Here is a 27721-nt window from a genome sequence, read left to right as displayed (position 1 = left end):
TGGCTCATTTGTCAACCTCAAAACTCAAAAGGCGTCTTACTGGTTCCTTATGGAAAGCCCATGAAAGTGTTTTTGAGTTATAGAACACTTCAACGGTCAATGTCACTTCTGTTGGAAAGCATTAAGCTTTCACCGAATTCTCCTCAAAATGTTACTTGTTTAAATCCGTGTCTAGGCATATCATTGTGATGGTTTTTAGTTTTTGCCAGTTTTTGCCACTTTTTGCCGGTTAAAACCGGTTTAAACCGGCAAATGGCATAAACTAGTTTTTGCCGGCAAAAATGCCAACCCTGTTTCGAATTGTATTACAAAACTTCGTCAGCGAGTCGTAATCGGGTTCGAGGGGTATCGGTCGCAAAATATTTGCGACCGATACCCCTCGAACCCGATTACGACTCGCTGACGAAGTTTTGTAATACAATTCGAAAGCTCCGACCCGAACGATTTCTTGTGGAGTAAAGTCCTTATTCACTTACCCATTACCTATAACTGGGTGCTACTGCTATGCAGGTCTTGGGTAGGCTGCAAATATGTGTGATGATTGAGGCTAGGTCAGCTGTCAGGCTAGTCAGGAGTATGCTCATTGCTCAGGTCACATTTTTATGGACACTTGGCAAATTAAAAAACTAACGATCTAATCTAAGCTAACCTGACTAAACATACACAACTACTGACTATAGGAACTAAGCACCTACCTACTTGTGCATACATCTCATACCATGTCAAAGTAGAGTTCCTTGGTGGAAGATTACCCTCAGTACTTTTTATCCCAGCCCTGTGAAGAAAACTAATGCTTCAAAGCTCTGAGTCACTGCTGGCCATCCACAGGAAGAAACGCTGAGACTGAGAGCTTTGCCATTGTATATTGGACCAATAATCACTGTCACCGCAACGGTGGGGAATTGATAACACTACATGTCAAGTTGAAGGCGTCTGAGCGATACTTCGTCTACACTGACTACCAACGTTGTACCGCAATATATATCCACGCCAATTTCCAATATGTAGTGTTATCAATTCCCCACCGTTGCGGTGACAATCACTATCACGAATGACTATAAACACATTATATGATCACATCGTTGCATGGATTATCACATTGACAATTCTACTATAATCCTTTTTTCAAGAAATACAGTGATGATTAACATCAAAATCAACATAAAGTGGATTTAGTGATCCAAGCTTTCTCCTCCAGTAGCAATAGAATGATCGCATGTTTCATTTGCCAGACACTGAGTACCTGATGCACATTACAATCTGCATAGCATGAAGCATCTAAGCTGCCCAAGTCCATTCATTCTAGATATTTAACTTGAAAGTTAGCACTAATTTATCTTGCTGTTGTAAGTTATCATTCAATATCCATACCAATACATCAATATGCGTTCACCAGTCAACATTTTCTGGCATGATCCTGCTCAGCGTGCTCTTCAGTAGGTATTGCTCTAAGGTCTGCAATATTATAGCTTGTTTTTGGCCAATAAGCTCTTTTAATTTTACTTTTTCTTGCTGATATATGAGCCCGATCACCTTGCGTTTATCAACCAAAATTTCATAACTTGTTCAACTTGATATTGATATTGCTCAGGAGTCAGGACCTCTGTCAGCCTCCTGGATACTTCGGATTGTTTTCAGTCAACATGCTTCTTAAATATGGTATAAGTCAATCTTAAGGGATTCAAAACATCCAACAAAACGATGTACAAGAGCAAGAAAACCACCAGATAAACTAAAAAATGGGCTTGGAATGGTGTGCTCCATTTGTTTGTTTACAATGATTGTAGTGCTGATGTATTTTTAGGACTCTGAACGTCGGCTTATAAAAAATGAAACGTTTTTACAAAAGTTGTAAGGCAAGTAATATTTATCTGAAAGAACTAAAATATTCAAAAGCCAAACACTATGAAATACATGAATCGGAACGAAAAAGTAACCCAAAAATCCAGCCTAATCACCGGCTCCTAAAACTGCAACAAAATCAGCACTTTTCCCCGCAACTCGTTGTCCAGACGTAAATATGCGGTATTTTGCGCCTTATTGTTGTTGTCGGCCAGATTCTGAAGTCTGAAGTTCTTGATCGGACGTTTTGTTCTGTTTTTTGGCTGAAATCGATGCTTGAAGTATTCTCTTTTCAACATGGGTTTCAATACAGAGTGTGATTTAATTCGTTACATTTGGTGCCGAAACGCTCGGGAACGGGATCTTTGATTTTCGTTTTGTGATCTCGCGTCAAGATGAGCACTGAAAAGCTTCGAAAGAGAGCGGCAGCGCGAGGATGGATGAGTCGCTGTCGCCGTAAGTTGGAGGAGTTGCTCGAGTGCCAAGGCATTGATGTAAGCGCCCTTCAGACAGCTAAAGGTGATTGTGAGAAAAGACTGGCACTGTTGGATGAAGCACAGTCAGAAGCCGAGCTCAGTTTCCCCTCAGAGGCAGAGATGTTAGATGATATTGAGAGTGCTGCCGAGTTCCGAGAGGGGATAACTGATGTGCTGAACAGAGCTGATGCTGTACTGAGCAAGAAGCCCTCAAGTTCCATTGGATCCTCGCAAACAGGCCATCTGCAGCTACCCAAACTAGAACTAGGTACCAAAGTTTGGAGGAGATGTGCTGCAGTGGCAGTCCTTCTGGGAGTGTTTTGAGGCCGCAGTGCACAATGCTGATCTGCCTGAAGTGACCAAATTCGCTTACCTGAGATCATTCCTCGTGGGTGAAGCCAAGGAGTGTCGCTGGCCTGCCTCTGACTGGAGCAAACTACAGCAGTGCTTGCGACCTGCTGATGAAGAGATTTGGGAGGAAGGAGGTGGTTGTCTTCTCCCACATTCAGCAGCTGCTCTCTGTTCCGGAGGCGTCATCCTCGAGCGTCCCATCCCTTCGAGAACTTCAAGACCGTCTTCAGGTCCACATTCGCAGCTTGGCATCACTGGATGTCGGAGGTGACCGTTACGGCATTGTTCTGGTCCCTCTGATTCTGTCGAAGCTGACCCCAGACATTCGCCTCGAGTGGGCCCGTGAGGGCTGTGGCAGGGAGTCGGACCTGGATTGGCTGATGAGCTTCCTGTCTGAAGAGATCAACCGCAGGGAGCGATCCTGTGCGTTCAGCAGACTACAGGTGGCGTCTGCTCGAGAGACTGCTGCGTCCACCGAGAGTCGACCGAAGACCACAAACGGCCCTCAGCAAAGGAGGAAGAAGGAGCCGCGTGAAAGGGTGCCAGCAGCAGCAGCTCTGCAGTCAGGAGCGAGTCCGGGGTGCCCTTTCTGTGGGCAGACACACCAGCCTGAGGTATGTGTCAAGCTTCAGCCCCTGTCTGTCCCCGAGCGTAGAGATGCCATCCGACAGGCAGGACTGTGTTTCCGCTGCCTGCATGCTGGGCATGTTGCACGAAAGTGTAGGGCAGTGTGCGCTGAGTGTGGTGGACGGCACAATGTAGTGTGCTGTTTCAAGCTACATGGAGGGGGTATGCAGCGCGATCAAGGGGGTGCGACAGGAGCCAGTGATAGCAGTATCCGTAGCAGTGGCTCAAACCCAGCTCAGCATCCATCCCTGTCATGCAAGAGTGGTGGTCTGGAGAGGAGCTGCACAGTGCTGCCCACCGCTCGTGTAACTGTAGTAGGTCGCGGCGGACAGCGAGTAGAAGCCACTGCGCTTTTCGATACAGGTAGTGATAGGACATATGTCAGTGACAGACTCGTTAAGTCAGCTGAGCCCGAGTGGGTAGTCTCTGAGACAGTATCCTATGCGGCATTTGGAGGGACTGGCTCATCTGCTGAGCACAGAGATGTGTACCGAGTGGAGATGGTTGGCTCCAATGTAGCCTCTCCGACAGCCCTTTCCGTTCAGGCTATCAGGATCCCTGTGATAGGCATGCCACTCCAGCGCCCACGCATGCCTGCTGCTGTGCTGCAGTCCTTCAGTCACCTGGAGCTGGCTGATCCGCCCTCTGACAGACAACTGACTGTAGACATACTGGTGGGGCTGGACTGCTACTGGGATCTGATGAAACAGGGTGAGATTCGGCTGGAAGGGGGACCCGTGGCGCAGGAGACCGCACTTGGGTGGATCATCTCCGGTAAGGTGAGTGCGCCAGATGGTGCTATGACGGTGGGCAGCGCCACAAGTCTGCTGTGTCTTGGTGACATTCACGAGCGGTCTCTGAGGCGGTTGTGGTCCCTCGAAGGGATTGGGCTCAGTGAGCCAGAGGAGACCGATTCTGAGGTGCTTACCCACTTTGATGCATCTGTGAGCAGAGTTGATGGTAGGTACGAGGTGGCGCTGCCGTGGAAGGCTGGCAGCGAAAAGAAGCTCGAAGAGAACAGGTCCGCCGCTGAGGCGCGCCTGTCGGGTCTGTCTCGTCGGCTGGACAGAGACCCAGAGCTGGGAGTGGCCTATTCGGAGTCACTCCAGGAGATGGAACAGGCGGGTGTGGTGGAGGAGGTTCCCAGCCACGAGCTGGATGGTCCTTATCCTTGCTTCTACCTGCCTCACCGTCCTGTTGTAAAGGAATCCAGCACTTCGACTCGGGTGAGACCGGTGTTTGACGCTTCTGCAACCGGTCCCAATGGTGTCTCGCTCAACGATTGCCTTGAGGTGGGACCCTGTCTGATTCCCAGTCTTGTAGACGTGCTGCTTCGTTTCAGACGCTGGAAGGTGGCCGTGACGGCGGACATCAGCAAAGCCTTCCTGCAGGTGGGCCTCAGGAAGGAAGACAGGGACGCTCACAGGTTCCTCTGGATTCATGAGGGTCGGAAGCGGGTGATGCGCTTTCGAAGGGTGACCTTTGGGGTCAGCTCCAGTCCGTTCTTGTTGAACGCGACTATCCGCCATCACCTTTCAAGGTATCCCTCCTCTCGCGCGATAACTGAGATGCTCGAGAACTTTTATGTTGATGACCTCCTTTCGGGAGCCGACTCTGAGCAGGAGGCGAGCGCTCTGCTGACGGAGGCTCAGGCCGTGATGGCTGACGCCGGCATGATCCTGACGAAGTGCACGTCAAACAGCTCAGTGATGTTCGACAAGGCTCACGCTGCCTCTGGCACAGGCGAGCTCGAGAGTGTGAAGGTCCTGGGGGTGAGTTGGAGTCCAGCTGAGGACGTCTTCTCGTTCGAGGGCCTCACTGTCCCTGCTGATGTGACTCCGACCAAGCGTGTGGTGCTGAGCTGCATAGCTCGGCTATTCGATCCCTTGGGGTTTGTTGCTCCGTTCGTGATGGTTGCAAAACGCATCTTCCAGGAGCTGTGGAAGCTCGGTATTGGGTGGGATGATGAGCTTCCCTCGGAGTCCAGCCTGATGTTCATGGAGTGGCTGAAAGGCCTGGAGCTGCTCCAGCAGATTCACATTCCCCGCTGCCACTCGACTGAGGGCTGGAACCGTGGTGCTGGCGTTTCGATTCACGCCTTCGGTGACGCCTCTCCTAAGGCTACCTCCGGATCTCCCAGTCAGATGGCTCTGTTGAGGTGACCTTGGTCATGGCCAAGGCGAGGTTGGCGCCACTGAAGAGTGTTACTCTGCCACGACTTGAGCTACTGGGAAGTCTTCTGGCTGCACGCCTGGCCGTTCTTGTGAGGCAGGCTCTGAGGCTTCCTGATGACACAGAGACTCGGTGCTGGACAGACTCGATGATCGCACTAGGATGGATCCGTGGCGAGCCTAGGCGATGGAAGCAATTTGTTGCAAATCGAGTGACGGAGATACAGGGTCTGGCCGCTCCGTCGGACTGGTCTCATTGCCCAGGTGAGGAGAACCCAGCAGATCTGACGACCCGCGGAGTATCGGCTGAGTGTCTGAGCGGATCGGAGCTGTGGTTCCGTGGTCCCAGGTGGCTGGCTACGCCTCAGGCTCGTCCCGGGGCTGATGAGTCAGTGCCTCTCGTGTCCAGTGAAGAGCTGCCGGAGGCAACACTTCTGTCGTGCGAGCTGGATGATGCCGGTGTCTCGGTGGTTGGGAGCGCCGGCCTCCCAGCTCTGGTGACTGCGGCACAGAGTGCCCCAATATTCGACTGCAGCCGCTGGTCGTCTATGAACAAGGCGGTCAGAGTGGTGGCTTGGGTGAACCGCTTCCGCCACAACGCGCGGTCTGGGCGTCACAATCGGTCCACTGGCGATCTCTCGGCCGAGGAGTTGGTGGCGGCCAGGCACCTGCTGCTGCGAGAGGAACAACGGCTGGCCTTTGCAGCGGAGTTCAGCGCCCTACAACGGGGCAAGCCAGTACCTAAAAATTCGAGGGTATACCGTCTGTCCCCCTTCATAGGCGACGACGGGCTCCTGAGAATCGGGAGCAGGCTTCAGGAGTCTGAGTTGACCAGTGAGGAGCGACACCCTGTTTTGCTCCCAAAGGGACGGGTGGCCGAACTGCTGGTGTGGGACCAGCATCGTATGATGTGCCACTGTGGTGTGTCTACTCTGATCACTGCACTCCGAGCGGCCTTTTGGATCGTGGGTCTCCGCTGCCTGGCAAAGCGCATCAAACGCTCGTGTTTGGTTTGTCAGCGACAGGATGCTGTCCAGTGTAACGAGCCGGCGGCGCCGCTCCCTCGCGACAGGGTAACCCGTGCGCCGCCGTTCTCGGTCACAGGAGTGGATTTCGCGGGGCCGATTTTCGCGGTGGACTGCCCGCGAAGAAAGTTCTATGTGTGCCTATTCACCTGCGCTGTGACACGCGCAGTGCATCTGGAGTTGACAGGATCACTGTCACAGGCTGACTTTTTGATGGCGCTCAGGCGTTTCGCTGCCAGAAGGACTCTGCCGTCAGTTATCTATTCAGATAACGCGCGAACGTTCAGCGGAGCCGATCAGCTGATGCAGCGGTACTTTGGCCATCTCGCTCCCCGGTGGAAGTTTATCGTGCCAAACTCACCGTGGTGGGGCGGTTGGTGGGAGCGACTGGTGCGCTCCGTGAAGGTGAGACTCAGGAAGTCGCTCGGCACAAGATGTCTCACTCAAGTGGAGTTTGAGACTGTGCTGACTGAGGTCGAGTCATGTGTGAATTCACGTCCACTGACTCAGGTGACTGACGCGATCGACTGCGAGAGTCCACTGACGCCCAGTCATTTCCTCACTGGACGTGGCGCCGGCTTCCAGGCCAGGCTGCTCATGCTGGAGGATCCAGAAGCGGTAAGTGGTAGAGCGCTCTCCGACAGGGCTAGGGTACGGGAGAGGCGTCTGAACCGTTTCTGGACGGTCTGGAGGGATGTATATTTGCGGAACCTCCCTCACTCGGTGCGCAAGTTTTCGCATCAAGGTCAGCTACAGCCGGGGTCGGTGGTGCTCGTCAGGGAGGATAACGTTCCCCGAATGAAGTGGGTGATGGGGACCGTCACAAAGCTGTTCCCTGGCAGAGATGGGGTGACCAGGTCTGCTGAGGTTCGAACCCAGGGAGGGCACTTGAGGACCCGGGCAGTCCAGAGACTCTATGACTTGGGACTACTCGACTGATGCCCTCCACCTGACAGCAGCAGGCAGCGCGCTCCTCTTCTTACCTCTGTCCCCTCATAGACAGTTCGAATGAGAAAGGGCTGGACGGATTGAGGCAAAATAGGTTTGGATTGTCAAGGCAATTCAAAGGCGGGGAGGATGTTGTGAATTTAGTTGCGACTCGCTATTAGATCTGCGTCGTTTTGTTGTCTTGCTTTGTTGTTTTGTTGTATTGATGTCACGGATGTGTGAATTGGAGTTGAGTGTTTTTGCCGCGTTGGGAGGTGCGGTCGTGGTGAGCCACGTGACCTTTGTCAAGGCTGGTATTTTGCGCCTTATTGTTGTTGTCGGCCAGATTCTGAAGTCTGAAGTTCTTGATCGGACGTTTTGTTCTGTTTTTTTGGCTGAAATCGATGCTTGAAGTATTCTCTTTTCAACATGGGTTTCAATACAGAGTGTGATTTAATTCGTTACAGGCGGCACTGCGCTGAGGGGCACCAACGCCAAATTTACAGGGTAGATGTGTCCATAGAAGATCTCACCTCTGTGCAAATTTGGTTGTTCCAGGTCAAAATTCAGGGTTTTTTTGGGAGGGAGGTATAAATGCAACAATTTCGCTAAAACAGGTCAAAAGTTTTTCGCTTATTCCTTTTCATGTAGTTAACACAGAGCAAAAAGAAAAGCACTAGTGAACTCAGCACATCTGTGCGCATGGAATGGTATACTGATCGAACGTACAATGAGGTGAAGTACTACGAATATATACAGTTAACCATTAGTGATAGTCTATTCTACGATACCTTAAAGGGACCCTCCCACCTTAACATTAGTTTTGAGTTGAGATAGCCAAGTTTGCGGCCAGGCTCAGAAACCACCATTTATCCTGGTCGCAACCCCCGCAGCTTTATGGTGTTCAAGAAATTTCTTCCCTTTACTTGCAGGGTGGGACCAGCGTGGTCCCTATCTCTTAAACGGGAATCTGATGACGTCATCAGGCTTTCGAACGTCCGTTAAATGTTTGACTAAAACGTTTTGTAGCACGCGGTGGTATATGCTGCTTTGCGCGCAACAAATGCCGCACTTTCAAATAAAGTCGCTAGGAACAGCGGAGATCCCAAAAAGTAAACAAAAGTAAAAGTCTAATATCTTGAAAACCGGTGAATATTTTTCGATGAAATTTGGTGGATATTCGTTTTTGCTCTTTCTGAACCGAGCGACATCACTTTCATGCCTATTCATTAACTTTTTTGAAGGTGGGAGGGTCCCTTTAATGATGATGATAAGAGGCGAAACATTTAAATTTTCTAAGAGTAAAGCAAGAAACACACGGAGTCTAATTTAGAGAAGGAAGTTGCAAAAGCAGAAACGAAACTTGTAAGATCGATAAGATAACCCGGCAGGCGGCGGGCCTCCCGGCCACCTTCCGCGCGGTGGGGGGGGGGGGCATTTTTTTGCCCCCCCCCCGAAAAAAAATATTTATCTTATTTCATTATTTCATTTCACAACTTGGGGCTGTAATAGCCACGATGCATTGTGGATTGCCCTGCAATTGTAATACAATACAATACAATAATACAAGGTCAAAGATTGACCTCAGGTCACGTGACCTTGAGGTCATCGTGTATATCATTCGATGCGCCTTGACGAGCTGAACACAATGAGACCATCCGCGCGGCTGTATCTTGTACCTGTACGGAGTTATTGGCAAAAAAAACCTTTGGTGAATTTTGATGACTTCACATGACCTTACAGCTGCCCAACAGCAAAACAGACCTCACCTCAAGGTAGTGAAGGTTGATCGTATATGAAGTCATGTATGATTTATGAGCCATTCCGACCCGTTTTAGTGGTAAAAACAGGGAGTTGATTTTTCCCCCGTTGACTTATAATGGGTAGGTCGAGAAATTGACCTGACCTTAGGTCATCGATATCAAAATTCCGAGATGAAAAAATTGTAGCTACTAATGACGTTATAACATCCTGCGACTTTCAAAGGCCTCCGACATCTACTGTAGCTCTGGCACGGTGACAGAGTTGCAAAAAAGTGACTTGAGGTTTGGTCATTCAAAGTGACCTGCAGTGACCTGACCTTAAGAGTTAGGAGATTCAAACTTGCACACCATGTGTAAAATTGATGAGATAATAGTCGTACCAAATTTCGCGGCGCTACACGCCGCTATCCGCCCCCCGTCGGTGCGCGGGATAGTGTTGCAGCGTGACCTCCAGGAATTGCCCGAGGTATCTCGGAAACCGTTGTTCGAAGAAAAAACCCTTGCCACAGTTGGCTTCCCGCCCATGATAACCCTTTGGACCAATTTTGAATAGAAAATAAAATATGCGGGTGTCAATTTTTTTTTTGTTGATCTATCGTGGAATGCCCCTCATATATGTCTGCCCGCCCATTCGTTGCACACTGTATGTACTTACAGCACCCGGCCCCGCCAGAAGGATCCTAGCGCGCTGAGAAGTTGCCTCCAGCCGCGTCATCGCGAGGCCCCGCGAGGCCCATAAATGAATACTTAACCCGCGCCCCAGTGGCGGTCTCAGCCAACCTCGCCCTAGTGAGGGGGGGCATATGTTACCACCCACCTCTAACTCAAAAACTAAGAGGGCTAGAAAGACGCGGTAAAAAGCAGTCGATAGCTCTCAATGCGTACGTTTGAAAGTATTTCGGTCATTTTTCACCTTAGAGCAATATTGGGGTCACCAGAGGTCATCAAAGGTCAAAATTTGCCAATTGTCATTATATTTTTCAGAAAACATGCCGCTATCTCAGGAACTATGGTAGCTAGAAAAACGCATGAAAAAGCAATCGATAGATTTTGAACTCTGCTTTTGAAAAGGTCATTATCAATATTGACCTCAGGTCAACGGTTTAGCCTCTAGAGGGCAAAAACTCAAAAAATAGCTGTTTTTACGAAAAGTGTTTTTCGACAATAACTTTCGACTACAAAAAGCCACGACATATATATTGCCAGAATCGTGTTCCCCTCGCCGAGACGCGTCGAATGAACTATAATTTGACCTTGAAAGGTCAACTTGAAAATTTGACCTCAGGTCAAGGTCATGACCTGACCGGAAAAGGTCATGTTGCATATCAGTCGATGCGTCTCAACGAGGCAAACACAATGAGACCATCCGCAGCGTTCTATCTCTTTCCAATCGCGAGTTATTGGAAAAAAAACTGTTTGTAGCCTCAAATGACCTCGGATGACCTTTCTAGAGGCTATCAGCAAAAATGACACCTTGGTCATCACGGGTGGTCCAAATCATTGTGATTCTGAAATATTTGGACTGTTCCTATGCGTACACACGGATCTAGAGGCATTTTCATTTTTCTCCATTGACTTGTAATGGAAAGGTCACTCCACTGACCTGACCTTAGGTCACGGATATAAAAAATCCGAGATATACAAATTGTAGGCGCCCATAACAGCATACAATCCACGAAGTTTAAAACCTTTCTGACAAATACTGCAGGCTGGACATGATTGCAAACTTTGTTTTAGGCTTGGTCAGTTAACCTGACCTGGTGACCTGACCTGACATGACCTGGGGTCAAAAATTTCACACATTGTCCAAAATTGATGTACCAAAAGCTACCCCAAGCGGCGCGGCGCTACGCGCCGCGGTTTTTTATTCAAACGCGAAAAACGCGACAGGGTGGTAACATATGCCCCCCCCCCCCCACTGGGGCGAAGGTTAACGTGAATAGCCGTTGCTGAGCGTATAGGAAGGCCTTAAATTAATTATTGTTCATTTGTTTTAAACTAAGACTAAAGCTAATGTTTAAAAATTGAGGTTTTTTTGCCCGACGTTTCGCGTTTATTGCTTATTCATGGGCTAATGCTAAAACATAATTTCGTCGACATACATATCAAAAATTCAAATAACATCATTGACAGCACGCTTCACTATAAACATTGTCTTTCGCTAAAAGATATCGTATCCGTTCGATCGATCGATTGTGTTCCTTCGTATACATACGTCCATGCATCCGTTCATATCTATCGCATGTCTTTGATCTGGGATGCTATAATATCATGTAGTTTGAAGAAGCCTGGCGATACGTTTATCACTTTTTCTGTGGAAATGTAAGCGGCCTCTATCAGCCACCGACGTGTTTTCGTTAAACCTGTGTGTATGGCCTGTGCTTCTTTCCAGTTTGGTAGATGTCCTTCTTGATCTGCGTGAATGACTAATGCCTTGGATGTTCTGTGATTGCGTAAGTCATTTTTGTGCTCTTGAATACGTTTTCTTAGACCTCTCCCCGTTTCTCCGAAATACGATTTATCACATTTGCTGCAAGGGATTTTGTACACAATACTGTCTGAATCTACTTCCTTTGGCTTTTTTTCTAGCAAGTATCTGCCCGACCTTCTTTCCCGAAGCTGATACTACTCTCAGATCAGGCGCCAGCATCTTTGCTATTTGATCAGTTGTCTCACTATTTGGTGCAATAAAATATGCCCTTTTCTTGTCTTGTGCATCCCTCTCTGTCCTGGGCCTGTGTCTGATCTGTTTTGCTTTTTTTGTAACTCGATCAGTAGAGCCTCGGGGAATTTCAACGCCATGAATGCTTTCTTAATGTAATCTAGCTCGTCCTGTAGGAACTCAGGAGAGCAGATACGGTAGGCTCGCAAAAAGAAACCAATGACTATGCCTGTCTTACTTCGCAAGCTGTGTGCCGAAAAATAGTGCACGAAATCATCTTTGTTAGTTGGTTTCCTATATACAGAGAACTTAAACCCTTGTTCAAATCTCCTGATGACTACATCAAGGAACGGAAGTTTTCCGTCCTTCTCCTGCTCTAACGTAAACTGGATGGCTGGTTCGACATCATTGAGTTGTTTTAACAGGTCTTCCACATTACGTTCATTGGGGATGAAAGCTACTATATCGTCTACATATCTGTAAACTGTTGTATCTTCCCCGAAGATAGAAAGGAAGTGCTCCTTTTCAAGCAGCTCCATGTATAAATTCGCCAAAACTGCACTCAATGGAGACCCCATTGCTAGTCCGTTGATTTGTGTGAATTCCTCCCCTTGAAACTCAAAACTTCCAAATCTTATGCAAAGTTCGACTAATCTAATATAATCATCTTTTGGGACCGGAAGTTGGACGTCGTCCACTAGATCTAGTACCTCATGAAGGGCCCTCATGGCTCCATCAATTGGAACATTTGTAAAAAGTGATTTTACGTCGAAACTTACCATGTGTTTTGTGTGGTCTACTGTCTGGATTCTTTCCAAGAGGTCTGCAGAATTCTTTAAGTGTGTTGGACTCATTTTTCCTAGACATTGTGAGAGTGGTTTGGCTAGATGTTTGGCAAGTCTGTGCGGTGCACTGTCGACACCTGATGTGATGGGCCGCATCGGCACGTCCGTCTTATGTATCTTGGGCTGTCCCCTCATGGACGGTGTCTTGGGCTTTTCTTCTAGCAGGTATTGCAGCTTTTTTCCCGGTTCTGAGTTCCGCAGTATCTTCCTTGCCTCCTTGGAAAAAGAAGTGGACTTTTTCTTAGATGTGCCTGGCGCCTCGTTCTGGTAAGTGTTCCCGTCTTGTAGCAGTGTCTTCATTTTGGCTTCGTAATCTTTTGAGTTCATGACAACCACTCCTCCCCCTTTGTCAGCGGTGGTGATGATTATGCTACGGTCCTTTTTCAGTGATTCCAGAGCCTGCACAAACCGCTTAGGAACAGTAACTGTCTGGTCCTTGGCCATTGCTGTTAAACACGCAGAGACACCTTGCTTGAAGCCCTTCTCTATGTCCGAATCTCCAAATCTATGATTTCTTATCACAAATTTCTGTAAATGCTTGCTTGGGCCACCCACATCGAACTTTAAACCGAGCGATAGCACTGCTATTTCTGTCTTAGTAAGTATACGGTCGGATAAGTTCGTGACCAGAGACATGTTTCCTGCTGTGTTCCAGTCACTTGAATCGCATAACTTGTCTAGCTTCCTATTTAGATTCATCCTATGTTCAACTGATTCTGCCTTCAGTCGATCCCTCAGATGTTGTGGAAGCTGTACTTGGTTCTCAACGCGGCTCGACAAAATGACGTCCTTATTCCGCAAAGTCTTAATTGCATCTTCTAGGTATGCTTTGGCTGCTGGAGTAAAAGGATGTTCCTTTGACTTCAGCTGTACTGGTGCTGAGGAAGGGAGAACTTGTTCCTCTATACACCTTTGAAGAAACTCAATTCGTTCGATCGTTCGGTTTCGTTTTTGGCTAACGTAAAATGCTTGTCGTACTTCAAATGGCTCTTCCATGACACTTCTGGACAGATTAAGTATATAAATTGACAAGTGTTGCTGAGCGTATAGGAAGGCCTTAAATTAATTATTGTTCATTTGTTTTAAACTAAGACTAAAGCTAATGTTTAAAAATTGAGGTTTTTTTGCCCGACGTTTCGCGTTTATTGCTTATTCATGGGCTAATGCTAAAACATAATTTCGTCGACATACATATCAAAAATTCAAATAACATCATTGACAGCACGCTTCACTATAAACATTGTCTTTCGCTAAAAGATATCGTATCCGTTCGATCGATCGATTGTGTTCCTTCGTATACATACGTCCATGCATCCGTTCATATCTATCGCATGTCTTTGATCTGGGATGCTATAATATCATGTAGTTTGAAGAAGCCTGGCGATACGTTTATCACTTTTTCTGTGGAAATGTAAGCGGCCTCTATCAGCCACCGACGTGTTTTCGTTAAACCTGTGTGTATGGCCTGTGCTTCTTTCCAGTTTGGTAGATGTCCTTCTTGATCTGCGTGAATGACTAATGCCTTGGATGTTCTGTGATTGCGTAAGTCATTTTTGTGCTCTTGAATACGTTTTCTTAGACCTCTCCCCGTTTCTCCGAAATACGAAATAGCAGTGCTATCGCTCGGTTTAAAGTTCGATGTGGGTGGCCCAAGCAAGCATTTACAGGAATTTGTGATAAGAAATCATAGATTTGGAGATTCGGACATAGAGAAGGGCTTCAAGCAAGGTGTCTCTGCGTGTTTAACAGCAATGGCCAAGGACCAGACAGTTACTGTTCCTAAGCGGTTTGTGCAGGCTCTGGAATCACTGAAAAAGGACCGTAGCATAATCATCACCACCGCTGACAAAGGGGGCGGAGTGGTTGTCATGAACTCAAAAGATTACGAAGCCAAAATGAAGACACTGCTACAAGACGGGAACACTTACCAGAACGAGGCGCCAGGCACATCTAAGAAAAAGTCCACTTCTTTTTCCAAGGAGGCAAGGAAGATACTGCGGAACTCAGAACCGGGAAAAAAGCTGCAATACCTGCTAGAAGAAAAGCCCAAGACACCGTCCATGAGGGGACAGCCCAAGATACATAAGACGGACGTGCCGATGCGGCCCATCACATCAGGTGTCGACAGTGCACCGCACAGACTTGCCAAACATCTAGCCAAACCACTCTCACAATGTCTAGGAAAAATGAGTCCAACACACTTAAAGAATTCTGCAGACCTCTTGGAAAGAATCCAGACAGTAGACCACACAAAACACATGGTAAGTTTCGACGTAAAATCACTTTTTACAAATGTTCCAATTGATGGAGCCATGAGGGCCCTTCATGAGGTACTAGATCTAGTGGACGACGTCCAACTTCCGGTCCCAAAAGATGATTATATTAGATTAGTCGAACTTTGCATAAGATTTGGAAGTTTTGAGTTTCAAGGGGAGGAATTCACACAAATCAACGGACTAGCAATGGGGTCTCCATCGAGTGCAGTTTTGGCGAATTTATACATGGAGCTGCTTGAAAAGGAGCACTTCCTTTCTATCTTCGGGGAAGATACAACAGTTTACAGATATGTAGACGATATAGTAGCTTTCATCCCCAATGAACGTAATGTGGAAGACCTGTTAAAACAACTCAATGATGTCGAACCAGCCATCCAGTTTACGTTAGAGCAGGAGAAGGACGGAAAACTTCCGTTCCTTGATGTAGTCATCAGGAGATTTGAACAAGGGTTTAAGTTCTCTGTATATAGGAAACCAACTAACAAAGATGATTTCGTGCACTATTTTTCGGCACACAGCTTGCGAAGTAAGACAGGCATAGTCATTGGTTTCTTTTTGCGAGCCTACCGTATCTGCTCTCCTGAGTTCCTACAGGACGAGCTAGATTACATTAAGAAAGCATTCATGGCGTTGAAATTCCCCGAGGCTCTACTGATCGAGTTACAAAAAAAAGCAAAACAGATCAGACACAGGCCCAGGACAGAGAGGGATGCACAAGACAAGAAAAGGGCATATTTTATTGCACCAAATAGTGAGACAACTGATCAAATAGCAAAGATGCTGGCGCCTGATCTGAGAGTAGTATCAGCTTCGGGAAAGAAGGTCGGGCAGATACTTGCTAGAAAAAAGCCAAAGGAAGTAGATTCAGACAGTATTGTGTACAAAATCCCTTGCAGCAAATGTGATAAATCGTATTTCGGAGAAACGGGGAGAGGTCTAAGAAAACGTATTCAAGAGCACAAAAATGACTTACGCAATCACAGAACATCCAAGGCATTAGTCATTCACGCAGATCAAGAAGGACATCTACCAAACTGGAAAGAAGCACAGGCCATACACACAGGTTTAACGAAAACACGTCGGTGGCTGATAGAGGCCGCTTACATTTCCACAGAAAAAGTGATAAACGTATCGCCAGGCTTCTTCAAACTACATGATATTATAGCATCCCAGATCAAAGACATGCGATAGATATGAACGGATGCATGGACGTATGTATACGAAGGAACACAATCGATCGATCGAACGGATACGATATCTTTTAGCGAAAGACAATGTTTATAGTGAAGCGTGCTGTCAATGATGTTATTTGAATTTTTGATATGTATGTCGACGAAATTATGTTTTAGCATTAGCCCATGAATAAGCAATAAACGCGAAACGTCGGGCAAAAAAACCTCAATTTTTAAACATTAGCTTTAGTCTTAGTTTAAAACAAATGAACAATAATTAATTTAAGGCCTTCCTATACGCTCAGCAACACTTGTCAATTTATATACTTAATCTGTCCAGAAGTGTCATGGAAGAGCCATTTGAAGTACGACAAGCATTTTACGTTAGCCAAAAACGAAACCGAACGATCGAACGAATTGAGTTTCTTCAAAGGTGTATAGAGGAACAAGTTCTCCCTTCCTCAGCACCAGTACAGCTGAAGTCAAAGGAACATCCTTTTACTCCAGCAGCCAAAGCATACCTAGAAGATGCAATTAAGACTTTGCGGAATAAGGACGTCATTTTGTCGAGCCGCGTTGAGAACCAAGTACAGCTTCCACAACATCTGAGGGATCGACTGAAGGCAGAATCAGTTGAACATAGGATGAATCTAAATAGGAAGCTAGACAAGTTATGCGATTCAAGTGACTGGAACACAGCAGGAAACATGTCTCTGGTCACGAACTTATCCGACCGTATACTTACTAAGACAGAAATAGCAGTGCTATCGCTCGGTTTAAAGTTCGATGTGGGTGGCCCAAGCAAGCATTTACAGGAATTTGTGATAAGAAATCATAGATTTGGAGATTCGGACATAGAGAAGGGCTTCAAGCAAGGTGTCTCTGCGTGTTTAACAGCAATGGCCAAGGACCAGACAGTTACTGTTCCTAAGCGGTTTGTGCAGGCTCTGGAATCACTGAAAAAGGACCGTAGCATAATCATCACCACCGCTGACAAAGGGGGCGGAGTGGTTGTCATGAACTCAAAAGATTACGAAGCCAAAATGAAGACACTGCTACAAGACGGGAACACTTACCAGAACGAGGCGCCAGGCACATCTAAGAAAAAGTCCACTTCTTTTTCCAAGGAGGCAAGGAAGATACCGCGGAACTCAGAACCGGGAAAAAAGCTGCAATACCTGCTAGAAGAAAAGCCCAAGACACCGTCCATGAGGGGACAGCCCAAGATACATAAGACGGACGTGCCGATGCGGCCCATCACATCAGGTGTCGACAGTGCACCGCACAGACTTGCCAAACATCTAGCCAAACCACTCTCACAATGTCTAGGAAAAATGAGTCCAACACACTTAAAGAATTCTGCAGACCTCTTGGAAAGAATCCAGACAGTAGACCACACAAAACACATGGTAAGTTTCGACGTAAAATCACTTTTTACAAATGTTCCAATTGATGGAGCCATGAGGGCCCTTCATGAGGTACTAGATCTAGTGGACGACGTCCAACTTCCGGTCCCAAAAGATGATTATATTAGATTAGTCGAACTTTGCATAAGATTTGGAAGTTTTGAGTTTCAAGGGGAGGAATTCACACAAATCAACGGACTAGCAATGGGGTCTCCATTGAGTGCAGTTTTGGCGAATTTATACATGGAGCTGCTTGAAAAGGAGCACTTCCTTTCTATCTTCGGGGAAGATACAACAGTTTACAGATATGTAGACGATATAGTAGCTTTCATCCCCAATGAACGTAATGTGGAAGACCTGTTAAAACAACTCAATGATGTCGAACCAGCCATCCAGTTTACGTTAGAGCAGGAGAAGGACGGAAAACTTCCGTTCCTTGATGTAGTCATCAGGAGATTTGAACAAGGGTTTAAGTTCTCTGTATATAGGAAACCAACTAACAAAGATGATTTCGTGCACTATTTTTCGGCACACAGCTTGCGAAGTAAGACAGGCATAGTCATTGGTTTCTTTTTGCGAGCCTACCGTATCTGCTCTCCTGAGTTCCTACAGGACGAGCTAGATTACATTAAGAAAGCATTCATGGCGTTGAAATTCCCCGAGGCTCTACTGATCGAGTTACAAAAAAAAGCAAAACAGATCAGACACAGGCCCAGGACAGAGAGGGATGCACAAGACAAGAAAAGGGCATATTTTATTGCACCAAATAGTGAGACAACTGATCAAATAGCAAAGATGCTGGCGCCTGATCTGAGAGTAGTATCAGCTTCGGGAAAGAAGGTCGGGCAGATACTTGCTAGAAAAAAGCCAAAGGAAGTAGATTCAGACAGTATTGTGTACAAAATCCCTTGCAGCAAATGTGATAAATCGTATTTCGGAGAAACGGGGAGAGGTCTAAGAAAACGTATTCAAGAGCACAAAAATGACTTACGCAATCACAGAACATCCAAGGCATTAGTCATTCACGCAGATCAAGAAGGACATCTACCAAACTGGAAAGAAGCACAGGCCATACACACAGGTTTAACGAAAACACGTCGGTGGCTGATAGAGGCCGCTTACATTTCCACAGAAAAAGTGATAAACGTATCGCCAGGCTTCTTCAAACTACATGATATTATAGCATCCCAGATCAAAGACATGCGATAGATATGAACGGATGCATGGACGTATGTATACGAAGGAACACAATCGATCGATCGAACGGATACGATATCTTTTAGCGAAAGACAATGTTTATAGTGAAGCGTGCTGTCAATGATGTTATTTGAATTTTTGATATGTATGTCGACGAAATTATGTTTTAGCATTAGCCCATGAATAAGCAATAAACGCGAAACGTCGGGCAAAAAAACCTCAATTTTTAAACATTAGCTTTAGTCTTAGTTTAAAACAAATGAACAATAATTAATTTAAGGCCTTCCTATACGCTCAGCAACACTTGTCAGTGAATAGCCGTGTCGCCCTCTGGACTCTGGAGTCTACATACATGCCCAAATTAACGTTGAGCGCGGCCGTTTTCGGTCGGTTTTCCGCGACCTTTTGTCGAAATCGCCTTATTTATTCAACTGGGGTGGACTAGTTCGCTTAGCAAGGAATAAGGTGTTGAAGAGAATTATTCAAGGAATAGAGCTGTGCAATTTTTTGTGTTGTTAAAACTGTATCCGCCCTCGAACGATAAGTATTGTTGACGCATCAGAAACACATCCCATGGAATGCGTTTGGACTTGGCTGGATCTAATATTAGCGAGTATCTGCTAATGCAGCTTCTTGGCTTGCACAGCATGCACATAAACATACATGCTTCCTGCCCTTGGATTATTCCTCACTTGAATAGACATTTTTCTATAATAACTATTCCAAGCAGTTGACAGGGTTAGTGCAATGCAAAGTCGGAACCGTCCCGCGCCGCCAGTCTCCCAGGCGGCGTGTAACGCGACCCCCACCGGACACGATTTGGTAGCCGAGGTCTGTGACGTCAGCTGGGCGCGAAGTTTTCCCTTCACCATAGGCTTTACACACAAATTAACCAAAGTTCATGCCAGGATATCTCAGTCTGGAAGTGCAAAAAGGATTAAATGTTGGCGTCATTAGATTCAGTGTTTCATTTTATGTCTGAAAACGTCCATTATTAGGCCTCAAAGAAGGTACAAGTACTCGAAATCAAAGTTCAAGAAGATGCTGTCGTGTACATAATCTGGTAGCATCACGTGACCTCTTTACAGCAGTTTATAAATAATTTCAAAATCTAGTTACACGATTGCTGCTTCAAACAACATACCTAAATAATACATCACCAACATTTATTACTTCCGTTTAGGTCACAACATTGCAAAAAGCAAAGTTTACCACCGTAGTCACGTGACCAAAGGTGTAGCGGGGGGTTGGGACAAACGCTTGAAGGGCTTTAATTTTCAAAATAAATTATATAGGTAGTTTTCGTGATGAAATTGAAAGATTGCACCACCACACCCGTGTTACCAGTGTGGTGTCGGTTATGCCGTCTGTTGAGCTGGCTGGCTGTAGTCTCAGCTCCGCCCCCACACCAAGGCCCCCCACACCAGTGTGACTCAGTGACTGCCGACTGGTGTGGGATGACGTTCGCCGTGCCATCTGTTGGCTCCAATGGAAACCCCAGTTGTGCCCCGCCATCTGTTGGCCGTAATTTAGACTTCGGTTCCGCGCTGTCAGTGCGTCCGCCACCTAAGGGTCGTAATGTGAGTGAGGAAATGGAGCTTGGCTCTCTTGCCCCGCGGTCGCCGCCGCAGCTGGCCGACGAAGTGGCCGGCTGCCGCCATTTTATAATAAATCCGCTGTCGCTGTTAATGAACCTCTCTCTTTACACCGGGGATAACTGGCGTGGTGACAGCGTTTTAACCTATGCCTCCCCTTGATGTTCGTTTTGCCAAAAGCGGCGCAGCGACACTTGTCGTACTGCACATTTGAGGCGGTTTATTTATCAAGATGGCGGCGCTGGCGCGTCCGCGCCGTGGCCTGAGTCACCTGAGTATTGTTTATTCTCGGAATTGACAAGCATCGGATTTGACGTCAACAGAAGCTAGAAGATACGGTTCTGCGCCTGTTGTTTGTTTTTCAAGCTGAATATGTCTGCTGGCTCGCTCTGCCGTGGTTCTGCTGGTGCTGTCGGCCGGAGACATGCTGCGCCACGTCGGTCGCCGCTGCCTTCGACGCCTGTCGGTTTGACCGCCTCAGACTGCCGCCAGCTGCGGGCCGTTGACGGCGGCCCCGCCGACTCCAACTCTGATTCTACTGACTCCCTAGTCCCTGCTGAAGACTGCCGCGCTCACCGTCCGCCGTCCGGTTTGCCCCTGCGTGAGGCTGCCGGCTGGCCGAAGAGCGATTCCAGTCGGGGAAACTGTGGAGCCGCAGCCTGCTGAAGAAGCGGCTGGTCCCCAGTATTTCTAACTTCTCTGCCGGCCTGACCCTGCGGCCGCACACTGGACGGCCGCCCGCTCCTGGTCGCTGTGCGACGCTCCTGCGCGCCGTCGACCGAGGAGATCGGCCCATCAAGACTCGACTGTACGAGCACGTATGTAGCCGTGACCCCGCCCGAGTGTCTTTGTTGTTCATTCGGACTGTGCCTATGTTAATGCGCGCTCAGCGACTCCCCTCTCCCGTTCGTTTGGGGTGATACGAGTACGACCTTACGATTCGATACGATGCGATGTTTAGTGATGCGTGTTTTGCCACCCGCGGTGATTTCACTTGTATTTTTTTCCATTCGCTCCTTGCACCTCGTTTTGCAGTCCATCACAAGCAGGGCTATGCTGATTTTATCCAGGGCATTCGTAATTTTCTTCTCGCTTTTTTCGATTGCGGAAGAGAAGAAAAAGTGGTCACACCACCACACCCGTGTTACCAGTGTGGTGTCGGTTATGCCGTCTGTTGAGCTGGCTGGCTGTAGTCTCAGCTCCGCCCCCACACCAAGGCCCCCCACACCAGTGTGACTCAGTGACTGCCGACTGGTGTGGGATGACGTTCGCCGTGCCATCTGTTGGCTCCAATGGAAACCCCAGTTGTGCCCCGCCATCTGTTGGCCGTAATTTAGACTTCGGTTCCGCGCTGTCAGTGCGTCCGCCACCTAAGGGTCGTAATGTGAGTGAGGAAATGGAGCTTGGCTCTCTTGCCCCGCGGTCGCCGCCGCAGCTGGCCGACGAAGTGGCCGGCTGCCGCCATTTTATAATAAATCCGCTGTCGCTGTTAATGAACCTCTCTCTTTACACCGGGGATAACTGGCGTTGTAATTTTTCATTACATAATACGAATTTTGGTATGTGGGATATTTTATTTGTAGCCAGAATTCTCCACATAAAAAATGATAATGACGTCACGGGGGCTTTACTCAAAACATCCGACCTACCTGTTTCTTATAGGTATCTTGGTGTAACGGCCGCCGCGCCGTCGCTCTGGCAAGGTGTTTGACTTTATACCCCGGCCCTGTTGTCAGTAGCGGCGGAACACCTTCAATTAGGGGGGGGGGGGCAAGGCCGTATAAGAGAGGTAGAATCACCCCGCGATTTCCAATGGACCGGTCGCTAAGCATTAGCGTGACGTCACTGGTGGAGACCGGGCGGCGCCCGGCTCCAAGCTGTACGTCTGGTACATCTGGCACCGTATATTGTTAGTATTACTGAACGCAACGACAACTAAGGACTCTTAATAACTTCTTTACTCACCTAAAGCTAATTTCCTTGCCGGTACATTGCCGACCCGAGCCCCAGGGTTGACAATCATGGGATATGGGTCGGATGGGCGGCCTCGCGACGGGAGAAGGAACGATTGCAATTGCTGTGTCCCGCACCGCCGATTGCATTCTCTATCTGCGCCTGGGGGGGGGGGGGGCAGGGGGCACGTGCCCCCATCGGGTCAGGGGGCCTCAGGCCCGAGGGGCCTTGCGACGCCAATTGGCGGCTGAGGGTCCACGCTGGCATCTTTCGACTCAGACGGGCCCCACAGGGCTCGGAAGAACACCTTATGTGCTCCGAAGAGCCACATTCCTCTCCATAAGAGCCCCACACCGGTTTTTAGGTCCCTTGTCGGCCTTTGAGGGCCCCTTGCCGGCTTCTCAGGGCCTATTGGCGACCTCTGAGGGCTACTTGCCGGCCTCTGAGGGCCCTTACCGGCCTATCAGGGACCAGCAGCTCTAAGGGTTCCACACACGCCTGCGATGACCCCCTAAACCAATGGTTGAAGGCCCCACAACGGCGCCTGCGAGGGCCCTCACCGGCGGCTGTGAAGGCACCACACCGGTGCCTAGCTGAGGGCCCCACACTGCCACCTCTGAGTGCAACCGGCACCCCTGAATGAGGTCCCGAAACCAGTGCTTCTTAAGGCCATATATCGGCGGCTCTGAGGGGTCAACCCCTTAGCCTCTGACGGCCTCAGACGGGACCTGCACATCGGACGGCCACTCACCGGTGACTTTTGAGGGCCCCGCACCGACGACTCTGAGGGCCCCCACCGGCGTCTGAGAGTACCTTGCTGGTCTCTGAGGACTCCACAGTCCACAGGGCTCCCAAAGGCACCGCAGACCTCTTGAGAGCCCCTTGTCGGTTTCTGAGAGCCCCTGTCGGCCTGTGAAGGGTTCGAGCCAGCAGCTCTAAGGGTCCCACACCCGACTGTGACGACCCCACACTGCAGTGTCTCTGAGGGCCCACAACGGCAACTGTGAGGCCGATGACCCTCACCGGCGCCTCGGAGGGCCCACAGCGGCACCTCTGGGGGCCCGCACCAATGCCTCTGAGAGCCTCACACCGGTACCTGTGAGGGCCCACACCAGTGCCTCCAAAGGCTTCATAACCGGCGGCCCCGGGGGCCCTACACGGGTGATTTTGAGGGACCTACCGAAGGCATCACGCAATCCCTTAGTCTCGCTAAGCTTCTATCCCAATCACAAACTGGTTTCTATCCCAATTCTGGCTCAACCTATTAGCAGCCCACGCCCCCTCCCCCCCCCCACCCCATATTGACAGCAGCGCCGCGCCGGTGCCGGGGCCAGCGCCATCGGGGCGGCAGTCGGCCACGCGTACTTACATAATGGTTAGCGCTTAGCACCGGCGGCTAGCGCACGCTCGGTGTGTTATCTGGTCGATATAGGTAGTAAGCAGATGCAGAGATGCAGGTGGATTGATGACCGGCAAGCTTTTGTGTTTTACGAGGGTGAAGGGTCGAAGTCGGCTGCTAAGTGGTGAGCGGATTTTATCAGATGCCGGTTCACTATCATTCTTTCCATGCAACGCCCTTAGGGCTAATGCCAAAATGCCAAAATCAAAGGGGGCACGGTGCCCCGGTGCCCTCCCCGTTCCGCCGCCTATGCCTGTTGTTAGAAAAGCTGTGGATCGATTTACTTGATTCTTGCATGACAAGATCCGCCATTCAATTCTTAGCAGGTACCGAAAAGTTGACGTCAATCGCACGATCCGCCATCCATATTGCGGTACTGCCATCTATTGACATTGACAAGGCTGGAGAACTAAAGCCGTGCGGCAATTTCCACTTCTGACACACCATGTAAATATTTCACCTCGTGAGTACATCGACGGCGCCGCAATGAGCGTTTTTGATAAGCGTCAATAAGGTCACGAAGCTGGTCGACGGAGGTCATGTTACATATCATTCGATTCAGCAGGTTTTCCCGAGTCCATATCGCCAACGTGTTCGGAGCTATCGCAAAAGAAAAACCCTATGGGGGGGGGGACCTCCCCTCGGCCGGCGAGGGTTAAAACGGTTAGAGCGAGTCTAGCACAAATTCCTTACATGGTTAGCAGCTCGGGCCGGTGGCACGGACAGATCAACTTGCCTGGAATACCCTCATCGTTTACACTTCTTTCAGGTTTCATCCCTCGGGGCGCGCCGTACCCAGTTCCATCTTTTATACCTGAAAAGCATCTGTTCTGGAGTGACCTGGACGTATCGACTCGTCTTTTTTTATAGCTTCATTCGCGCTACATACACCACGTCGTCCGACAAGGAATGTCCTCTAGTGCGACAGGGCCGGGCCCCCCCCCCCATAGGTTTTGTTCGCGATAGCTCCAAAGTCCAAACACGCTTGAGATAGAGAGCTGAAACTTAGCATACCTGACCTTTGATTCAAGCCAGATCTTTTGACACCAACAGTATTTTCGGGTCAGGTCAGGTCACTGACCTATGACGTCATAAGTGAACCTCTGCACGGTCTTAAGATATCGCAACTTCGCAACGCCCTCCCTGCCATAGGAGCTTTCACAGGGAAATGAAACTTACAGGATCTAGTATCTATTACGAGTCTCACGACTTGCGTATCTCGGATTTTTCCTAAAGGTCATATGAGGTCAGGTCATTTTCGTGACCTCACCATTTTAAGTCAATGGGGAAAAATGAAAACTGCTATTCTGGCGCCGGGAACGATCTCCAACTATCTCAAGCACACAGAATCGTGATTTAATGCACTCATTGCAAGGTTAGATGCGTCACTTTTGCAATGTTGACCTTGCGTGACGTTATTTATGACGTCATAAAGGTCATATTTGTTTTTCGTCAATAACTCCCGATCAAATTGCGCTAGCGAGTCGGGAAAGCCACCAGTGGACTCAGGAAGACCTGCCGAATCGAATGATATGCGACATGACCTCCTCCGACCGACTTCGTGACCTTGGGGTGCTGACCAGACCGTGACATGAGGTCAACACCCTAAGTTGACCTGACCCAAACAAAAACTATATCATTCGAAGCGCCTGAGCGAGGCAAACACGATGCTGCCAAAATCGCGGTTCTGCGACCGTTTTTTTTTTTTTTTGCTAAGTTATTCACCAAAAACAGAACCGTACCTCGGGGCACTTGACCTGACCTCAGAGGTCACCGGTTGACCTAGAACCTTAAAATTGGATATCAATCTCTGCGTCTCGTAAGGGCGCACACGCTCGTTTTTTTCCGCGACGCGCTAGCTGAGTACTGAGAGAAAGACACCAGGCGGTGGACCATTTGCAAATATTGGTGAGATCAGTTTGAAGGAGGCCGCAATCAGCAGGAGATGAAATTTACCGGTAGGATCTTGAACGTTTATTTTTGTCTCGCATTTCTTTAAACTTCCTATCGCGGGTGCTCAGGAGCGTTTGCACGTGCCCAGTTTGACTTTGTTGGTTGCCCATGCACCCACAAACAGAAATAAAACCCCATTCCTGCAACAACACCCTTTTTTCTGAGTGCACACTGCACATAGATTGTACGGTGGCTAACAGCGTGACCGACTGGCTGTGCAGGTGGGAGGCTGCCGTGTGGGCGCCCCCAGATCCCTGGGTGAGGAGAGAGCAGCAGCACTTGGCATCCATTCGGCCTGAGCCGGAGCGGCCGACCAGCGCCCTGGTCTGTCTGCTGGGCCGCCTGGTGCCGCGGAGCCCGCCGCAGCAGCCTCGTCACCAGCGAGCGCGCCGGCGGCGGCGGCCGCCGGCGCCGGCCAGCGCCGTCCGGGCACCAAGCAGCGCGGCCGCTTCGGCAGGTCAGTGGCCACGGAGCCGAACACCAGCTGCAGCTGCCACAGGCCAGCCACGCGCCACGCGGCCGTCTCACATCGCTTCGATGCAGCTGTGGCCGAGTTTGTTTATCCCTATTAGTGGCACTGTCATAAATAGATACTAAGGTAACACGGAGCCGAAGCGTCAAGCCAGGGGACGCGGGAGGCATGCCGTCAGCTGTCCATTTATAAACAATCGTTTTCTTTGACATAATTTCTAATGTTTTTTATGTCTTGCATGAATTAGGTTCATCAAAAATTATATTTTTTATTCATGAGGCAGGAAATATTTTGTAGTCCGAACTAGTGGTGTCAATCGGTTACCGAAATTTCGGTATACCGATAGCGAACCAATACCGATTCGGTGTTTGGTATTATATACCAAAAGCATTTGGTATTTTGTCGGTATTATAAAAATCAACTACTGCCACCAGTATAACGCCTTTTGGGGCGACTAACGGAGCGAGCGAGAGGGTGGGCCTTGCACGTGCGAAATTGCGAGGGGTACCTCCAACTGACTTGTGCACGGCACCCTACTAACTGGTCTCTAGCGATGTGCCAAATTTGGGCACAATCGGCCCAGCCGTTCTCGAGATCTGGAAGCGGCACCCTGCACGTGCGCACGTGCAAAATGGGTCCCAACTGACTTGTGCACGGCACCCTACTAACCGGTCCCTAACCGTGTACCAAATTTGAGCGCAATCGGTCCAGCCGTTCCCGAGATCTGGAAACGACCCCTGCACGTGCGCACGTGCAGCAGCACCCCAACTCTGGCACATGTATATGCAGTGCCTAGTGGGTGCCTACCTACATGCCAACTTTCAGCGCAATCGGCCAAGTAGTTACCGAGATATTGCAACAATTACAAAACTGACACCTCTTCGTTTTGCACGTGGCACGTGCATAAGGGGTCACCCACATGCATCGGGAATAGTCCAATACGTGGTAGAAGGAATGTAGCTACCCTACAAAAATTACCGCGTGTAAATCGGTCAAGTGGTTGCTGAGATATAAGCCTCGCAAAAGCGTGACCACGGCCGGCCGGCCGGCCGGCCGGCCGGCCGCTCATACTCAGAAATTTCCGTTAATCTAAGGAAAGACTACGCTCGCTTCGCTCGCTCCGTAATAAAATATTTGAAAGCTTTTTTAATAAACCCTCTGAACTCAAATTTGATTTGCTAAATGACGTTGGATGAAGAAAAATGGCAATCATGACATATTTCTCCCAAATGCATGATGTCCAAACAAATGGGCAAGCACGTTAACTGTAATATCAAACACATCAGTCTACCAAGGTTAAATGGCAACTGTTCGTGTGATTCGTGGTCGTTTACTCTGATCCAGCACGGCAGACCAAAGTGTTCATGTAATCGTCCAGTTCACTAAGAATTGCGTAGCTGATCGTATCGTTTCATTAACCGGAGGACCAAAAGAGTTCTTTGATGAATGTCTATTTCTGGATTACTCGTCACACACTGCACGTCAATTGAATCGTGCGACACCGGCGCCGTTGCGCCGGCGGAGCCGCGCCGTCGTCGTCGTTTCGCTGCGAACTGCACTCAGCACACATGTGCTCCAGATGACCCCCCAGGCCCTGCAGAGGACCACG

At 48.8% G+C, this 27721-nt stretch overlaps 1 protein-coding gene across 1 annotated transcript; it reads left to right on the top strand.

Annotated features, from left to right (window-relative positions):
- The first annotated feature begins 3886 nt into the window (after window positions 1-3886).
- LOC122387896 lies at window positions 3887-27482 on the top strand. The gene is made up of 5 exons (XM_043378547.1): window positions 3887-5435; window positions 5732-7117; window positions 20942-21143; window positions 25862-26097; window positions 27457-27482. Exons 1-5 carry the CDS (start codon window positions 3887-3889, stop codon window positions 27480-27482), a joined length of 3399 nt encoding a protein of 1132 aa, XP_043234482.1.
- Window positions 27483-27721: the final 239 nt, after the last annotated feature.

This window comes from Amphibalanus amphitrite, unplaced genomic scaffold (genome assembly GCF_019059575.1).
Source record: "Amphibalanus amphitrite isolate SeventyFive unplaced genomic scaffold, NRLGWU_Aamphi_draft 000302F_arrow, whole genome shotgun sequence".
In the NCBI taxonomy this organism is placed as follows: Eukaryota; Metazoa; Arthropoda; class Thecostraca; order Balanomorpha; family Balanidae; genus Amphibalanus; species Amphibalanus amphitrite.
Note: the sequence above shows the minus strand (reverse complement) of the source record. Positions and strands in the feature narration are given on the sequence as shown.